This window comes from Bos indicus x Bos taurus, chromosome X (genome assembly GCF_003369695.1).
Source record: "Bos indicus x Bos taurus breed Angus x Brahman F1 hybrid chromosome X, Bos_hybrid_MaternalHap_v2.0, whole genome shotgun sequence".
Classification (NCBI taxonomy): Eukaryota; Metazoa; Chordata; class Mammalia; order Artiodactyla; family Bovidae; genus Bos; species Bos indicus x Bos taurus.
This window is the reverse complement of record NC_040105.1, coordinates 30,821,069-30,841,213: the sequence shown is the minus strand read 5'-3', so window position 1 is coordinate 30,841,213 and position 20,145 is coordinate 30,821,069. Positions and strand designations below refer to the sequence as shown.

Sequence of the window (20,145 nt, the reverse complement as noted above, 5' to 3'; positions counted from 1 at the left end):
TCCTTTATTTTTTTGTGAAACAAGACGCTATTGAAGAGTTAAGGCTCTTGGTATTGAATGTTGTTGTTGTTTTAAGATGGCTCCATTTTCCTTACTTTTCAAATGAAGTTAATTGTTATAACATGCAGTCTGGGGTAAATTGATCAGATATTGAGAAATCTATTTTTCATCATTTTAATGCAATATCTTCATGAGGATTTTTTTTTTTTTTTTTTTTGCTGTTGTTGTCTTGTTATTATTTTTCTACCTAAGCTTATCTCTTTTAAACTCCATGCTCTAAGAATCAACCATGTCCATTGCCTAGAACAGTGTCTGGTACATAGTAGGTTCTCAAAATGTGTTACATGAATAAATGGAAAAGCACCTTTCATATAACCATGTTTAATATGACATTGCTCTTTATAGTTGTTGTTTTTTTTTCTCTCTCCCTTTTTTTCTGGAGTTTTTACCGTTTTATGTGTGTGTTGAGTCTAAATCTTAAATTCTCAAGTTTCAGTCACTTAACTGTTCTATCTTCCATCTACTTTCTTTTCTTAATTTCTGGCATCAATGTGAAAATAATGGTGCTTATGTGTTTGTAATGACAGAACTCCCTTTGTCGTTTCTTTAGATTTATTTTAATCCTTAGTGACTCATATTTAGAAATAAACTGTGCAGCTGTGGTGGAGCTAAGCTGTTGGCAACAACTCGAGGGGCAAACAAGTGGTCTCTCACAATGGATGGGTGGTCCTCAGCCTTGAATTATTTGCTGTTCAGTTTTTTAATTTTATTCTTGAAGTATAATTGCTTTACAATGTGGTGTTAGTTTCTGCTGTATGATGACGTGAATCAGTTATATGTATACATATATCCCCTTCCTCTTGAGCCTCCCTCCCACCCTACCCTCCAATTCCACTCTGCTAGGTCATCACAGGGCTATTCAGTTTTAACAATGGAATCGCATCATCAGTGTCTTGAGCTTTTTCAGTTCAGCGGGACCATTAAAATCTGTTTCCTTATTTGATAGACCCTGCCCCAACAATTATCTCCACTTTGCCCTGAGGTCTTTAATATATCCTTCTCTACTGTGGTGACCAACTGTCCTAATTTGCCTGATGCTATCCTGGTTTCAGCATCAAAGGTTCCTGGTCCTTGGTTCCTGGTCCTTACTTCCTGGCAAACCAGGATGGTTGATTATCCAACTTTCCATCTGTGTTCAAACCACCACTATCCTAAAAAGAATGTATCTCTCTCTACCTTGTGATCATCTCTGTCCTGTCATCTTCTCCCTCTCAGGAAAAAAAAAAAAAGATACTAGGCAAATAATTGTCATTTGAAATACCTTCTCTTTCTTCTCTTACTTGCTCCTCAGCTGAACTATTTCCAAAGCTACTGCCTCCACTGAAATTGTTCTCACCAAGTCTCATGAACAGTTTTCAGTGCTGATCTTGCTTTACTTCTTTGTCATGATTGGACACTCTTGGTCACTTTGTTCCTCTCAAACTCTTCACTGTCTTGAGCAGCTTTACAGTCCTTCTTTTCCCCAATCTTTATACCTATCCAATCCTTTTCAGTTTTTCATAGGATCCAATTACTCTGTCCGCTCATTACATTTTTATGTATGTTCTCCAGAATTTTCTTTTCAGTTCACTCCACTGAGTAATCTCATCTACTGACGTAATTTTAATCCTTGCCTATAAGCATAATCATAGACCCTTAGTGTATATTAACTTAGTGAGAGAATGACTCCTATATCTCATTTCTTCTCCCTAAACATGGCATTCGAAACTTGTTTCCTGCTGGAATGAATGTTATATCTCCAAGCTGAGGGTATCACATCCCCTTATTCTGTTGCCCAACAGACCCCCCTCATAGGAGTATTGGAGTTTTCATATTTGTCTTTATTAATTTTTATCCTGAATGTGCACATAAGGTATTCTAGACCAGAGGCTGATTTCCTTTAATCAACCTCCAGTAAATATCATCACTACCTTCTACCCTTTGTTCATGCCTTACCCCTAAGGAGACATGGTGAGATCTGATTAAATTTGTCCTGTGTGAGTAACTGACCCAGGAAAAAATGATTTTTCTCTGCTTATAAAGGAGAAGGAGGCAGGCGTCCCCTTGTCCCTCTGAAAGGGTCTCCTTGGAAACCTAACGGCTCTGAGTCCTAATTCCAGCTTCTCTGGGAGCCAGGTAGCCCCATGCACCTCAGATTCTACAACCTAGAAATGTCTCCAACGTCTGGGCTTTATATTTTTGAAATGTAAATGCCCACAGAGATAGCCATTCCAGTCTTTCTGACACCTTGCAGCTTAACCTAGAGAACTACTCTGGGCTGTAACCAATTGGCCCCCTTGGATCAGTAAAATTAATCAGACAAATGATTACAGATCTGATTCTCATGGTATGGGAAGGTGTTCGTGTGGCTAGAACTTTTTATAGGTGTACTGAGAAATCCAGGAGAGTTTATTTCCTCACCTTTAGTTTAAATGCACCCAGCATTCCCTCCTCTACCCAACCTAGAAACTAGGAGTTCACCCTTGCTCTTTTTCTTCTTCTTCAGCATCAGTTTGGTCACCAAATTCCCACATCTCTACTCTCTTAAACATTTCCCTACTCTGTTTGGTTTTTTTCTTCCTGATACCATTTCCCTGGATCAGATCCTCATAACCTTTCAGTGAATTCTTTCAATTGCCTCCTGTTTTCTCTGACTCCATTTCTGTCCTTCTCAAATATGTACTCTGTACTAATGTCAGAGGAATTGATTTGAAATGCATACATGCCCATGCCACTTCCTGCTTAAATCCCTTCAAAGGCTCCTGATTCCCTACAAAACAATACCTAGACTTTGTATATGGTCAGAAGTTGAGGTTCAAACCCTGACTTAAAGGTCTAATTAGTTTGAGATGAGAACAGTACCCTGGTTCATCTGTGGACATGTCTTCTTGTACTTTATCTTCTACAAATGCTCACCTTCTTGAGAGAACTGCACTGGCACACTGAGTTACCCTCTGTCTTCATACGTGCATTTTCGTCTTCTTTCCTCTTCCTCCAACCTACTTTTCCCTTGCTGACTCATGTTCCTGCTTTAGAATTCTTCGTGAATACTATCTTCTCCAGGAAGCCTTTCCCAATTTCCTTTCCCATATTGTGCAAGCCTATAGCACTTTCTACATTGTGTTGAAATTATTTATGTGATCAAATCTTCCACTGTTTACTATAAGTTCCTACCTAGGAAGGGCTGTTTTGCATTCAACTCTGTATTTCTGCTGCTAAGTCGCTTCAGTCGTGTCCAACTCTGTGTGACCCCATAGATGGCAGCCCACCAGGCTCCCCCGTCCCTGGGATTCTCCAGGCAAGAATACTGGAGTGGGTATTTCTAGTCTCTAATATAACCACTGACACATAGCAGTTCAATAAAGGGAGATATTATTATTTTTATCATTGGTAAATTCAGTATCACCTTCCTAATGTCAAGTCCAACTGGAGAGATAAAGTAAAGTAATAATTATCTTGAATCTGGAAAAATTAGATATTTGATAAAAATGCAGGAATACAAGAACTATATATACATATGCACACAAAAACATGTCTATGTGCGCATTCACAAACAGATTACAAATGAAATATCAGAGGGAAAATTTACATGTAAGCAGAACAAATAACCCACCCACTCTGTATGATTTCAAGGGTGTAAGAATGTCCAACTCTACAGAAGTTGCATCCCTATCTACAGGCTGAATCCTCCTATTCCACTTATAAAATTTCATTACTTTGGCTCAAAAACCTTGCATCTCTCTGCTCAATTGTAAATAACATTGAAAGATGGATCCTTTTGCAAAGTATAAGACTCAGGATTTCTTTAAATGGCCAACACTATTAGGCTTTTCTTTATAAATGTGTCACACAGTGTATTTGTAGAGTACTCTTAAAACATGATATATCTTAAATTTAAAGGGGATGCTGCTAAGTTTTCTCTCAGAAACAAAACAGGGTTTAAATTCAATAGGCAACCTTTCTAAAAATAAGGTAGAATTGAAACAAGATATGAATAATTAAGTCCTAGATCAGAATGACTTGGAGAAGGAAATGGCAACCCACTCCAGTGTTCTTGCCTGGAAAATCCCATGGATGGAGGAGCCTGGTAGGCTATAGTCCCTGGGATCGCGAAGAGCTGGACATGACTGAAGCAACTTAGCAACAGCAGCAGCAGATCAGGATGACTATTATTACTGTTGTTTTGACACTGATCTTTTAGCATTTACGTGATATTTAATATTTTCATTAATGACTTCCCTTCTGAGATTGCAGAATATGGGTCAATAGCTATCTTCAATGGCTTCAGAGTATCTGAATTTATCCTAGCCTCACAGGATGTCTCACAACCCTTAGCACTTGGTTAGGCATGAATTTTAGTGTTTTCGTTGTTTCTAGTGTATTCGTTTTCTCCCTTCTTTTGGTTCAGAAACTTCTTGAAGGCAGAAAATGTGCATTTTTGTTGTCTTTTAATACCCTGTATCAAAGAAGATTAAATTAGAGACTTAAATTGATAACTGATTTAGATGACCTCAAGACATCTGTTCTAGGCTCACTCTTTTAGAGAAGCTTGTTCCCACAAATCTACCTCCAGTGTACCTCAAAACATTTCTCCCATGTTCAAAGAAGTCACAACAGAAAATGTAATGGGTATTTCTCAAAAGTGTTGAGGTTTCACTTAGTCTACTATTAATACATCTTTATGTTCATTGTCAGACATTTTGACAGAATTAGCTGATGTTTATGAATTAGGATTGGTCATATACTTCAGTACAATCTAAGTTTTTCCAAGTGACCTTTTAGGTTTCCCATTATAGTTTGGATATCTATTCTTTTGGGTATGCGTAAGTTTCATTAGCCCTGCTAGAGTTTTGCAATATATGTCTTAGAACTGTAGCTCCAGGTTTCAAGCTTGGCAGTCAAGTTACTTAAATAAATCACTCATATCTTAAAGGATGTTAACGTATCTTGAAAGCTCCTCTATGCTCTCCACAATACAAACAGTGTTTTCCTCCTTAACAGAAAGATCTATTGAGCCTTCTTTATCATTTTATGGCTATCAGTTTATAAATAAAGGAGATAGAAATTGATCTGGGAATTTCATAACCAAGTTCTGAGCACCCAGGATTAATTTGGAGGAGAATGCCACAAGCCAAATCAGCATTTCTTTTCATCTCATTTCACAGGCCTTCAAGAGGGAACTGAAAACGAAAGAACCTGTAATCATGAGTACTCTTGAGACTGTACGAATATTTCTGACACAGCAGCCTTTGGAAGGACTAGAGAAACTCTACCAGGAGCCCAGAGGTAATTGAATGTGGAACTGTAATAACATATTGATAGAAGGATCAGTGGTGACAGAGCAACCCATCCATTCTAGCTGCCAAGGTCTGGATAGGTCTCATATTTTCTGGGTTAAATAGAATCGATTCAAATTAAACCTTGATGCTGAAAAAGAAAAGGGACTCATAAAGCACCATGCATAAATCTGTTTGCACATTCATAAATAAACATTAAAAGAGATTAGCGATCACTTATTGAAACATTTAGTAAACAGCAAACAAAAGAGATTATCTGTGAGGAAGTTTATTGTCACAAAGACTATAATCTAATTTTCAATTTAAGAGCCTTCTTTCCTGCAGTAAATTTGAGCTTGTGGTGTGCATCCTAACATCTTGCTACTCAGTAGCTTAAATGAATCTTGGATTATCTGATTGATATAAAGTAGAACAGATTCACTCAGGAAGACACGACTTCAGATGTGCCAAACTCCAAAGTAGAAAAGAGCCATTAATCAGAAGGTTGCCCTGTTGTGAAACTTTTCTCTTTCTTTTTGCCAGTATGACCTTTTCAGCAAGGTTATTTTTTTTTTTAAACACAAAAACGAATGTGGCCTAAAACCTTGTCGTATTACCAATTTAGAGCTGCCGCCTGAGGAGAAAGCCCAGAATGTCACACGACTCCTACGAAAGCAGGCTGAGGAGGTCAACACAGAGTGGGAAAAATTGAACCTACACTCGGCTGACTGGCAGAGAAAAATAGACGAGGCCCTCGAAAGACTCCAAGAACTGCAGGAGGCCACGGACGAGCTGGACCTCAAACTGCGCCAGGCTGAGGTGATCAAGGGATCATGGCAGCCCGTGGGCGATCTTCTCATTGACTCCCTCCAGGATCACCTCGAGAAAGTCAAGGTACGGTCTACTCCTTGGCCTCAGCACCCTATGAGAGATTCAAAGGAGGTTCTAATCTGAACTCTGGTGCAATATTTTCTTCTCACAAAGTTAAAAATGGGGCCCTTATGTATTTGAATGCTTTCACAAATTCAGAGTCTTCTGGCTCATGGTTGGGTGTGGGGGAGGTGGCCCGGAGAATTTGAACAAACTTTTTGGCCAACCCAGTATTTTCTCAATGAGAAGATAGTGATCTAATCATCTGCCTGTCTTCAGTAATAGAAAATGAAATATTAAGTTACAGGGCAAAAAAAAATCTTTTTGATTTTGCTATGAGGAAATTCATTTAAGTGTACTAAAGTGGTCTGAATTACGCATGGGTGTCTTGAGTGCGTGTGTGTGTGTATGTGTGTATTTTTGGTTCTTAGTATCAGAGAAGAGAAAAATACAATATGTAGTTGTAGCCAGGAGTCTAGGTTTTGGCCTTTTTGCTAACTGAATTATATGACTTGAGTGAGTTATGGTACTGTGAACTGAGACTATTAATTCTGCCCTTCCATTAAAAGGCATTGTATAGAATACAATTTTTGCATTGTATTAGTCCACTGCAGGGATTAGGAAATATCACTCTATATTTGGAATAGTGTCTATGAGACCAAAGTTACATTCCCATATGACACAAAGATGATAAATACATTTACAAAGAAAGAATATACATATTTAGGAGTATCATTTTGAAAAGTAGCAACTTGAAACATATTTTGTCTGTTTATCTAGTATCAAAACCAACACATCCCCCCAGGTTCAAATGCAAAAGAAGTGAAATCCTCACCTGAACTTGGCACATTTGGCAGCCCCCTCATTCTGGAAGATCTCTTCTCCCTTGGCTTTCATGGCACTGTTGCCTCCACATCCTTCTTCTTCCTTCATTTTCCTCAATTCTGAAACTCTCCCCACCCTTCAGGTGTTGATATGCCCAAGTTTCTAATCTGAGCTCAGTTCTCTTTTTATTCTATAAAAACCTTAGCTCATGTGCTAAGTCACTTCAGTCATGTCTGACTCTTTGTAACCCTATGGACTGTAGCCCACCAGGCTCCTCTGCCCATGGGACTCTCCAGACAAGAATACTGGAGTGGGTTGCCATTTCCTCCTCCAGGTCAGTTCTCTTCTTTTTGGATAAATGCTCCCGGTTTGAAATGGAGTGAATGGTGACAGATCTGAATTTCTAGTCCGAATCTCTTTTCTGGTCTGCTAACCCATATGCCATTAGAATCCAAAGGCAACCATTCTGAAAGCAAATCCATTTGTTCTCTTGTTGGCCTATTCACCTATAAGTATCCCTTTTGACCTAGCTTTTCTTCTGTTTCCCATTTCAGTTAATGGATCGTAAACCAACAAGTTGCTCAGGCTAAAAACTTGAGGTCTATCCTTGAATCCTTCTGTGTTTTCATTAACTTCACTGATTGCTCGTTTTGCCTCTGAATATCTCCTTTATGTTTTCTCTCCTCTTTTTCCCAGTGTCCCCTTCTAGTCCCAGCATCTGTTAATTCAGATAGCTATATTATACATCCTTAAACCCCATTCCCCATCAGCATCCATGGTATATCACAGACACTACAGTTTAAATATTTGCTTAGTGAGTGAACAAATAAACAGTTTCCTTACTGATATTTCTGTTATCCATTCTCTTCCAATTCTAATCCAAACACTCTGCAGGAGACTGCCTGCCTGATGAAGAAGTCCAGCAAATGCCAAAGGCAGGTGACCCTGTTTCTTCCTAGCACTAGCATAGAAACCTGACTGTTGCTTCTGTTCTCTCTAGGTCATTCAGGACACTCTGACCATATCCCCCTTTTCCCATCTCTTTTCATAACTCTCTACCTTTGCAAATGCTCTCCCCTCTGCCTGGTCAGCCCAACTTATCTGCCTGGTGAACTTTCACTCAGCTCAACTCCAATGGCTCCAGGCCCATGTTTCACCCCCACCTCCCATCAAGCAGAAGAAACTGCTCTTAATTCAGTGCTTCTATAGATCACCACACGTGCTTAAATTGTTGCACTTAAACTTCACATACATTGTGGCCTTTTTGTTCTCCCATAGAAAGTAAGGGTCCTCAGAAAAAGGATCCTGCTGTACATCTGTGAATTCTGTTCCTAGTATACTGCCAGCAGCATATAAGAAATCTAACGTAGCTTATTTTATTCCTTCACTCAACAGTTGTTTATGAGCTACTGTAAAATGCACTATATATGTGTTCAGTTCAGTTCAGTTCAGTCACTCAGTCGTGTCCGACTCTTTGCGGCCCCATGAATCGCAGCATGCCAGGCCTCCCTGTCCATCACCAACTCCCGGAGTTCACTCAAACTCACATCCATCGAGTCGGTGATGCCATCCATCCATCTCATCCTCTGTCGTCCCCTTCTCCTCCTGCCCCCAATCCCTCCCAGCATCAGAGTCTTTTCCAATGAGTCAACTCTTCACGTGAGGTGACCAAAGTGTTATAAATGGAACAGGCTTGGTCTTTGTCCTTATGAAGCCTACAGTCTAATGTGGAATTGAAAAGCTCTTCATTAAAATAGTAGGTGAAGATATCAAGGGAGATTAAAAATTTGACTTGATAACTCCCAAAATATCTTCCCTAACATTCTATGACCCCAGGTCTAACTTTTAAAGCAATGGTTAACAATTCTGTGTACATAAAAATTAAAATAATTTTTAATTTTAATAATAATTTTTAATTTTAATAATAATGTTTTGAAATATATTACCTATTCAGCATTAAAAAATATTATTTTTATCCCAAAATATAGGAACTAAATTCTTTTTTAAATTAATTAACTTATTTATTTTACTTTACAATATTGTATTGATTTTGCCATACATTGACTTGAATCCGCCATTAGTGTACATGTGTTCCCCATCCTGAATACCCCTCCCACCTCCCTAGGAATTAAATTCTTAAAAATTTCCCCCCAAATGGCAAATTAACTTAAAAGAATGTCCCAAAGGAAATAAATTAGTTCATAAATCAAGTGGCTAACTATATAGGCTTTTGAGCAGACTTAAAGGATTCATTTTGAGTCATATGGGTCACACAGGAGCATTAGTAAGATAATGAATATAGATGGAGAATGGATACAGCATGACTTAATAACAAAAACTAACTAAAAATAGAACAGCTCATATATCAACTGGCCCTGACCCAACCCTATTTGCAGTTTTCTTTTCAATTCCCCTGTCTCATCTGTTCTTGATCCTAAGACTAACTTCATTTCCCATACCCTGATTGGTAAGCCTCCTCACTCCCATCTCAGTAATAACAAAACATGTATACACTGAATGCTGCTTTAAAAAGAGCTTATATGTAACAACACTTCTTTCTCAGACACCAATACACTAAACTTACAGTACCTGATCATAATATGTATTTACTGGTCATAACAGATGGGATTATCTTGGTTTCTAAACCAGTATTCCATAAATATTTTATGCCTATCTTAAAATTATAGATGATATAAGTTTATATATATTTATTTCCCTTCAGAAGTTGCTCTTCATTCCACAGTGGAAATAAACACCAGCTTTTTTCTGTTGCATCTCAACAATACCAGCTTTAAAACTTTGGTGGTGGTAGTTTATCAGGAGTGAATTTTATTAACTAAAACTTAGTTTGAAAAGCAGCAGAAGAGTACTTAAGACCACGCTTCCTATTTTTCTACTCAGCAATTTAAGCCCTTAAATTTAAGCCCTCAGAGGCTCCACGCTGTAGGGAATGTGGAACAGATAGCTAGGCTGGTAGCCAGAACATTTTATGTATCCATCTCAGTTTGTTTTCATCACCCTTAGTGACTGTCTCATAATATCCGCCTCCATTCAGCTCTCATTTGTTAAAGAAGTTGTTATTCAAGTCACTATGGAATGTGTGTTTCTGTGGGATTTAGCATTACATCATTTTATTAGCAAATGTGATTTTAGAATTTGGAGAATGGATAAGACAACAACTAAGTCTTAGAACCCTATGGACATGGCATTATTACTAGTCATCATCTTTAGGACAGTGTATATACAATAAGAGAAAGGAACATAATGTTAATATTGACTATTTAGCTCACTAAGAGAATCTCAGCCTTCCAAATATAGCTGCCATAGAAATAACCACTAGAATAAAATTTAAATTTTAAATGCTTCTTTATTTTTAAAATTCATGATTCATACTGCTTATCAAATATTTTAAGGACAGAATCATGATTTCTCATTTTACTGGAAATAACACCAATGTTTATGTGACTATGCAAATAGTCTTACTTTCTCTGTAGTCATGGGGAATGAGAATAACTCCTTGAATCGCTAGGTGTGCTACATATACCTATAAGTGGAAAACATGTAGGTTTTAATAGAATAGAACAACTTTTGAATCTAAAGTCTACTTATGACATCTTTGTTCTTAAGAATGATTCCTGTGTGAAAAACTTTGTGCAAGTTGTTGTTTTTCTATGTTGTCTCTTTGTTTTAACCTACCATGGTTTCATGACACTGACTGGTATGTCAGTCTTGAGCCAGAAACGTTTCACTGCCTTTAGTTTGCCAATTGACTTGAAACAGTTTTTCACACACTATAGTTAGACTCTCCCAGGCTGCCATCTTGGAATACACAGATTTCTCATACCCTTGTAGTTATGTATCTTACATGTTTTTTTTTTTTTCACTCAGACTTTCAACTTATATTTCTTATTATGAACATTCAAGTACAGGGATTCTGTGAGATTTTCCTTGGAGTTCTTACAATGAAATATTTTAGTTGGACCTTTTTGTAATTATAATTGAGAATAATGTAATTATGCATGTAGTAGAACAGAGATAACGATGAAGCCACCATGCCATCCTGACTTATTTTAATTTTCAACATTCCCATCTAAAAATTTAAGAAGAAAACTGGTAAGTGCTCTCTTCAGGCTACCTGTGGCATGGTTTATCTGAGAAATTTGTCAGAGAAATGCTATCTCAGAATTTGACACTGAGAAAACCAAGTATGTTTCCTCCTGGTAGGTAATGTGAAATGTGATGTAACACATTAGAATTTCATCTTCACTTTAGAAGCAAGATTTCAGCTATGTTCATGTAACTCTCTCCTCCCTTATTGCTTTTTAAATTTTAACCCTGATATTTTATTATTCATCAATTTTGTTGTATTTGTCATTTATCTGAGCCAACTTTAAATCCTTTCTTATATATGAGTTTTATAGAGAAAGTTTCTAACCCTTTGTTACAGAGATAGGAGGTGCATGGCCAGGCAGAACCAAACTGGTTCACAATATGTAAGCGCTCCCCACGCTGAATAAAGGAAGGATATTTCCATAATGAATAAGATGTACTACCCGTAGTAAGAAAAGGAAAGCTTACTAATATTTTGTTAATTGCTCTTAACAACTGTCAATTGCTATGGGCTAGAAGTAACAGAGCAATTCTCTGTGGAGGCCTTTGTTGTTGCTTTTATATGAGCGCTATACATATTAATGTAAGCTGTTGGAGAAGAAAACACAGAAACAGTATAATCCTTTATAAATCTGGGTTAAATATGGAACTAATGCCTGTCATATGGAGTAACCAGGGTTTTATCTAGTTTTCAAACCATACAATTCTGATGTTTAAAAGCATATGATTTGGCCTTTACTATCTGGGAGTATATCTATGAGAAGGCATATTATAGGAAACTCTCACTTAAATACTTTCAGAAGTCGAGGTTTTTTGTTTTTTTTTTTTCAGTATTTTTAAATAGAAGGATCATTGTTGGCCTTACTAGAGCTTAGAGACTAAAGGAGGAATTTAATCATATTAAATTTCCTAACCACATTATTTGTTCAATGTAAAATTAAGTGCAAGTTAGTGTTGCCAGGAGAGCTTATTACTTAGTTTCCATGTATTTGCTCTCATTTCCTGCTCTGTTTATAAAATTAAAAGCAAATTACTGAGGACAGCAACGTCAAATCATGTTCCTTTACCCAAGGCATCGGACTTTAGGTGTAGTGCTGTGTGTGTTTTTAAAGCCCCTACCTTGGTTTAGGCAAATAGAACCTTGGTTTATCATGCTATTCCCATCCTGCCTTTGAAATATCTGAAAAGGCAGCACAGAGTAATTGTTTCAGACATCTGCTTAGCATACTTTGAAGTGCATATAAGTTCTTTTGCAGTTTCATTTGAACCCCAGCTGTCTTCACCAAAGTCTATAATCAATCTGAATTAAGTTGCCCTACTTCCCCTAATAAGTCTCTTATTAAGTTCTGCATCAGCCTCTTAGGGAGACTTAAAAGCTAATTCATGTAGAATTGCCATTTTCTACTAATTCATTTGTCAGCTCTCCAAATTCCAAGGAAAACAATTGTGAAGACTATTAATTTGGCTCTTCATAAACAACTTACGTAAGTGTAGTATACATTGGAACCAGGCAAATGATTTAAAACAGTGGGTGGGAGGAAATAAGTTGATGACATTCAATGCGGCTTTCTTTTTGACTGTTTGGAGATGCCCTCCGCATTCAAAGCACAAAGCCATTTATTTAATAAGAGAAACATCCTTCTGCTTTTTACTTTCATAAATAAGATAATTACTGAGTGAACTTTGCTTAAAGATAGGAAAAGGCTTTCAAACAGTTGGAAAAGGAACATGTTCTTTTTGTTATGGAACTTATTTTAATTTGGGCTTCTTTGTATTCCTTTGATGGACTGTGATAAAAGCAGCAGCTAGAATTGGTTGCCATTGTGACTGCATTAAATCAGAGTTGTACAGCTCTTCTGGTCATGGAATATTTAGGAGAACATGGCTAATCAAAATGTTCAGCTAATGAGCTCATCTGACATTATTCTACTAAAGAAGTATTTAATTAGATAATAAAAATTCCTCCAAAGAGTATCATCCTTCCTACTATTTGAAAACAGCCATATCAAAAAACTGATCCTTTAATATGCCACTCCTGTTTACTAAGGGTTTATTCCAGAAGCTTTGTTTGTGGCTGGAAGTAATTACAAACACTCTTCCTCAAGAGTCTTGGGAAATAAAAGACTGTTCAAAACAAAAACTTAAGTAACATAGTATCAGCATTAGCGGATCTAAAGACTCAATGATTCATTCACTTATGGTATGGTTAAACCTGTACCCAGAGAAATCTGATCTCATTACAGAGTGTGAATGTTTATTTTGTGAATAAAATGTCCTGGGAGTTATATTAATGGCATCTTAGTTTTCCTGAGAATGTAATTATTTAGCACCAAGCTGAGGGAACAAGAATTTTTTTTTTAGTTTGTGTGTATGTGTGCATGTAACACATCAACTTGAAACAGTTTTAGATTGAGTTAGTTATTTAACTAAAATTCCATATTTCCTTCGAAGGTGGATATACACAGTCAATATGGATTTTTAGTCTTCTTTGACATCTACCAAAGTAGTAACAAGTTTAAAATTCGAAATCATGCTACTCTCCTACCAGAAGCATAAGGAATGACTTAAGAACAAATAACCCATGGAGTCAGCACCTACTGTATTCCCATCATGCCTTGCAATTACAATTTTTAAAATTAAACAGCTGACGTGATGCCAATATTATGCCCCCTTACCTTAACCAAGTTCAGTGATGGCATCGAGCTGGTTCTTGGTTAATCAGTTTTCTGGGTATTGTGGGAACACATGTGCCTATGATACTAAAGGAACACTTAATGGGAACTAAGAAAAGTAAACTTTTTCATAATAAGATATATTCACACTAAAATTATATTTTTAGTTATAGTTAACAATTGCTATAGATTTTTCTATCAACCAAACTTGCCAAAAGCAGTGCTTCTCAAGCTTTTCTGCTTCAGTTCTCTGAATGGCTGAGGATATAAAACCAGATATCTTCCCCTTCCATCTGCTTGCTTCCTTTTTCCATGAGCATAAAATTTCTTTGATGTTTTTTATTTTTAAAATCTCATTTCAATTCTGTGGTCTTCTCCAAAATGGATTTGTTGTGTTTTAATGTAAATATGTTTTACTCCAACATACTATGTAAAATGAATCCTCCAGTATATTCACCTGTGGGTTGATTAGTCGCTAAGTTGTGTCCAAATCTTTGGGACCCTATGGACTATAGCCCTCCAGGCTCCTCTGTCCATGGGATTCTCCAGGCAAGACTACTGGAGTGGGAAGCATTGCCTTTTCCAGAGGATCTTTCCAACCCAGGGATCAAATTCAGGTCTCCTGTATCAGCAGGCAGATTCTTTACCACTCTACCACCAGGGAAGCTCCTCACCTATGGGTATGAAAGCATAATTTGAGAAGAATGATAGGAAAAATTGCCCAGTTTGTGACAGCTTCATCTTTTTCCAACAGCTTCTTTCATTTATGTGCACATACACAAAGGGTAGGTCCTTCCCATTTCAGATATATGGTTTGTATTTTCGTCTGATCTTTATGATTCAAAAGGTCCATGACATATAGCTCTTTGTGATTTTGAACATACATTCTTTGAGTCTTTTGTACAGCAGTCACTTAACTAATAATTTAATTGGTTGTTATAGGTCAGGTTCCCTGGAAGCAGACCCTAAGAACAGGGGTCTGGTGCCAGGGTCCTGCCCTGGCTGATCCAGGGAGTTCGAAGCAGGACGGCGTCGGCGAGGATCAGGATACGATAGTTTCAATTAGATATTAATTAAAGATGTAAAGAGTAATAGAATGAGGATAGCTCAGTAGGAAAATTCAGTGGAGAAAAGAGGCTGAGTACCTTAGTTTACACGGGAGACCAATAAAACTTCAAGACAAGAAGCTTGCACCACTTACGTAGGCCGCAGGCGTCCTTCCGTTCTCCCGAAGGAGAGGAGACACTGAGGCCCCCCCGGTCGGATCTTAGAAGCCCAGGCATAATTAGTAAGCATGGCGGGTTCCGTGCTCCAGATGGAGACTCAGCCAGAATTTGAGAGAGAGAGCGACATGGGGAGACCAGTATTTTGAGAAACTGATCCCAATTCTTTATTTTCCATGGTCTACTTTTATACACTGAGATGTTATGCAAAAGTCACGCGGGGTCAGCAGTCCTGACTTTTATCAAAGTCAGGTGCTTCATACAAATATATACAGAGGTCTTAGGGGTGTTACATCATCTTCTGGCCAGGGGGCCTGCTGACAATTTATGACCCTCTCCTTGTGACAGTGGTCAGTCAACCAGGACACTTATTTCTCCAGGGGTGATTATTCTTAAAACAGATGCCACCCAAATAAAGTTACATTCCTATAGGGTGAGGGTATAGTGGGTTTTAGTTAAGGAAAGAATTTACTTAGTCTAAGGTCTAACATGATTTATATCAAAGGTTAATACTTATTTCTTCTATATATTCATTAATGTGTGTAAGGGCAGGGGATGTGGAGACTTAGCAACAAACATTGGCTCAACAAATGAAAAACCCTTCACCAATACAATTTCTAATCATCCCATTATACTTATACTAATGGTCTTCTAACTTTTCTAAGGAACCTGTTTTTTGAAGGTTTAAAGCATCTCATGCCTCTCATGGTTGGGAGGCTGTGAGCAATCACATGTGGCCGGACAAGCCTGTCAGGCAGGCTAGAGAACCTTCAGAGGAGTTTGTAGGTTAAAACACTCTTGTCATGCCCAGGAGTTTTTATTAACTGGAGCTCTAAGTTAACTCCTTCTCCGAAAGAGGTGGTGGGGGACAGCCTCCGTAAAGTCAGAGGTGTAGGTGAGAGCACAAAGTAGTAAAGTAGGCAGGCTCTGGTTATGGGGGTAGATGCTCGAGGATTTCCAGGGGGACTCCTGAGGCTCGATCCCGCCTTTGCGTATGTCGAGCCTCCTTCCTCATGACCTTTGCCACGGGCCGAGTGCCTCACTCTGGCCCCCAACAGTCTGGGTGCACAGGATTTGTAGATAGTCAGCTTTCAGGAGAAGCCTGTGTAGGAGTTAGGAAAGCATCACTAGGGAGACGAAAGAGCCGATCAAGCATATCATCTCAGGCAAAATCTAGCTTTATGTCTTGATTCGAATGGAGAAAGCTCTGGAGTAGAAGCACCCAGCAGAGTTGTCCTTTTGTATCCCAGCCATCCATTGGCTGTGGCCAGCAGTATGCTAGTGAGCATTTATCAGCTAGCTCTGAGGTGGAGCGAACACTGATTTTTAGTGTTTTCCAGTTGTCAGGGTATAAATACTCCTGCCATGACTGATTCAAGCTACCAGCGTGATCTCACCGAACACAGACTTGGGAAGAAACGCACACAATTGACTCTTGGGCTCTGCTCCAGCCCACCACTGGCTGTGGCCCACCCCTAGAGACTTGAGTCACCTCCCAGGCTGGGAATGTGTGTTGTCTCCTGAGATAGGGGCTCCAATCAGCAGAGATCACCTTTCTGAAGAAGAGAGGCAGCCATGAAACATTAGTAGCCAACAATCACAACTGGAGGATGGATGTCCAGGCCAGGAAAAGTGTCCGTTATAGACAGTAAGCAAACTTAGTAATCCATTCAGCATCTGTCTTTCAACATGGCCTTTTCAGTGCTACTTTCTCTTATACATGCAGTAATTCTTTAGAGGTGATGAAAATTGTGTTTATGAAAAATCCACCCTCCCCCCTGTGCAACCTACCACCTAGGGATTGGGTTGGCCAAAAAGTTTGTCCTTCCCACACGTGGCCCCCTCCCCCGTTCCATTTAGACGTTACCAAAAAACCTAAACTTTTTGGTTAACCTAATATTTACTGAGGTTGGTAACAATAGAGAAGAGTTCACAGAAATGTCTGAGAAAGTGGTGATTATCAGTAAAGAAAATGGCTTTGTAAGCAACCTTGGCTTTATAGGTACATAATCTCTAAGTGTCTGTGTTGATCAGATATTTGTGACCATTGAGAATCCTAGGTATTTAGACACAGTCATTGAGAATGTCAGTAATTTTCCATGGCCATGACTCTCACCTTAGCATGCAACGGAATCACCTAGAGAGTTGGTGGAAACCCAGATTGGTGAAGCCTTTCCCCACAGTTTCTGGTTGAGGAGGCCTGGAGCTGAGTTAAAGATCTGCATCACCAGTTCCGAGGTGATTGCGGTGCTGCTGTTCCAGGGATACTGTGAGAGCCATCATTCCATAGGAAAACCATGGTCTACATGTATAAATACATATATTGTTTATTGTTAGTAATTCTCCAATTATAATTAATGAACATATCATCTGTTATTTCTTTTGAATCTCAGAGCATCCAGAACATTTTAAAATAAATACAGGCACATGGCCTCCTGTGAGAGTGATTGATGGTTAGGGAGGGAGCAGAATTTCCCTCTAAAACCTTGAAGTGAATAATGGCCTACTCTTTCCAAATCTGTCTCATACAAGACATTCGCTGTTATTTATTCCAGTGTTCTTATTGGTATTTTAATGACACTCATACAAGTTTTGAGTTGATTCAGATGACTTAGAATTCAACTTGCCTTCGCACTCTTAATACTTTAAGATATTTAATCACAGAATATTCACTTTGTTTAAATGTTATGTTTACCAATAATAACAATTAAATTTTAAAATACTCCTTATAATTTTCTGCCAAACATACTGATGATAAGCAAGTACTTTACAGAATTGCTGAAACTGAGGACATTAGGAATATTTGAGGCCATTCAATGTTTTAAAATTAAAACCTGCTTGCTCAATGTGAATAGCTGATCACTTATTCAGGGATTACTGCATTTTCTAATTTAGCTCATCAACCCACTGAGGCTCTGTGTTCATGATGGGAGGGTGTATGTTTGTGTGTAGAAATGGAAATGGATATGGGGTGAAACTGGAAGAAAGTAGGATATAGTCTTAACTGCAGTAATTAGGGAAGAGGGTTTTTTTCCCCCCAAAGGTGATGCATAATCACTCTATTAAATGCCTATGAAAGAATTTATGATTTTGGTATAGGGTGAGTGGTATATGTGATGAAAATTATGGGCAAAATATAATAGAAACAAATGTGTGAAAGTATGCTTTAACATTAAGTTAGCAATATTTAAAATAGGCCTTCCCCTTTATTCTGAAATCTGGGGGGGTTAGGGGATGGAAATAAAGGAAATTTTGCATTGAAAGTAATTTGATTAATGTTTAATATAAAATTGAAATAGCTGTGTATAAACCCACTCAAATCAAGTATACATTAAATAATTGAGTTAACCGAATTAGGCAGAATAAGGGCACATTGATTTTCTATGTTTTTGAAAATTGGTCCACATATCACTGTTATGTTTTTGTTTGTAAACTTCAATATTTATTAAATTTCCACAGTGTGTTCAGCCCTAAAATGTCAAACTCTCTTAACCAGAATGAGGCTAGAGAATTCTAGCACTAAGATAGTTTTCTTTTCCTTTTAAAGAATTGATTTTTATGGTGAAGTTTTTCTTTCCTTCATAAAGTTAAGAGCCTGCTGGTCCTATTTCAAAATACAGTTATTTTTAGAGCACTTGTTCCCTGGGATTCCACATTATTATAGACTCAGTGGGCTCATTTGGAGCTTTTCCCTATCAAATATTCAAATTGTATCATCATGATCTTAACATGGCATTAAGCTACTTAGCAAAGAAAATGAAGTCAATTTATCAGCAATATATGCTCAACTGTAGTAAGTAAATAGAAACTAAATGACAGGTAAGCCATATATGGGCTTCCCTGGTGGCTCAGACAGCAAAAGATCCACCTGTGATACAGGAGACCTGGGTTCAATTCCTGGGTTGGGAAGATCCCCTTGAGAAGGGAATGACTGCCCCCTCCAGTATTTTTGCTTGGAGAATCCCATGGACAGAGGAGCCTGGTGGACTAATGTCCATGTGGTTGCAAAGAGTAGCACACAACTGAGCAACTAACACTTTCACTGTCACTTTCAAGCCAGTATACTGATGTGTTTTTTGAAGCAAACTATCAGTGACTTTCATCTTGTTTACTTATTTTCCTACTCAGAAAGCCTATTAACCCAATTTGGAGTCTTTACAAGGCAGTGAACCTAAATCTTACTCAGTTCAGTTCAGTTCAGTTCAGTTGCTCAGTCATGTCCGACTTTTTGCGACCCCATGAATCGCAGCACGCCAGGCCTCCCTGTCCATCACCAACTCCCAGAGTTCACTCAAACTCACGTCCATCGAGTCGGTGATGCCATCCAGCCATCTCATCCTCTGTCATCCCCTTAAATCTTATTAGGTCTCATTAAATAACACCCACAGAATTGCCCCATGGTTTCAGGCCCTCATCTGCCCAAGGACCAAGTGTAGGCCACATGAAACAACGTTTCACCTCCTTCCCCCACTGCCTGTTAGCCATTGCCCTCTAGTATTTCCAGCAGGGAAAGGCTAAAGTCACAAAAGAATGGTTCATTGTTTTCAACTTACACAAACCCCATACTACTCACACAAACCCCATACTACAAGAGTTATCCAATACAATGGTGACTTTTGTACATCCAATAAAGCATAAAATTATGGGAAGGGAGGTGGGAGGGGGGTTCAGGATGGGGAACATGTGTACACCCATGGCAGATTCATGTTGATGTATGGCAAAACCAATCCAATATTGTAAAGTTAAAAAAAATAATAATAATTTAAAAAAGAAGAAAAAAAGCATAAAATTAGAAGAAATATAAGCTAAACAAATGAGCAGAAGTTTGACTTACACAGTGAATAAAATATTACCTTTGGAGCCACACTGACATTTTGTTATAAAGGTTAAAGGAAGACGTTTCCAAGGTTGTCTCAGTGTAAAAATTGCCTGAAGGTTGGGGTAGAGTGCCCAGTGCAAGATGGGTCCTAAAGAAATCTGACACACTTTGACTTTCCAAAAAAATCTTGAATTTTTAGTGAAAAAGATTGTTTTTTTATTAAGATCTTTAACCCTCTTTTCAGCTGAAATAGTATTCTTTAGATAATCAATATAGCATCATTCCCACAGATTTTCAAGGATACTAAATCA

General features: G+C 38.1%; 1 protein-coding gene across 11 annotated transcripts in view; it reads left to right on the top strand.

Annotated features, from left to right (window-relative positions):
• DMD (dystrophin) overlaps positions 1-20,145 on the top strand; it is a 2,656,945-nt gene that overhangs the window by 2,266,777 nt on the left and 370,023 nt on the right. For all 11 annotated transcript variants that reach the window (XM_027533579.1, XM_027533577.1, XM_027533571.1 and 8 more), the window contains 2 exons: positions 5,205-5,325; positions 5,941-6,209. In XM_027533579.1, the coding sequence (XP_027389380.1) occupies positions 5,205-5,325; positions 5,941-6,209 (390 nt within the window). The remainder of the gene's footprint in view (positions 1-5,204; positions 5,326-5,940; positions 6,210-20,145) is intronic.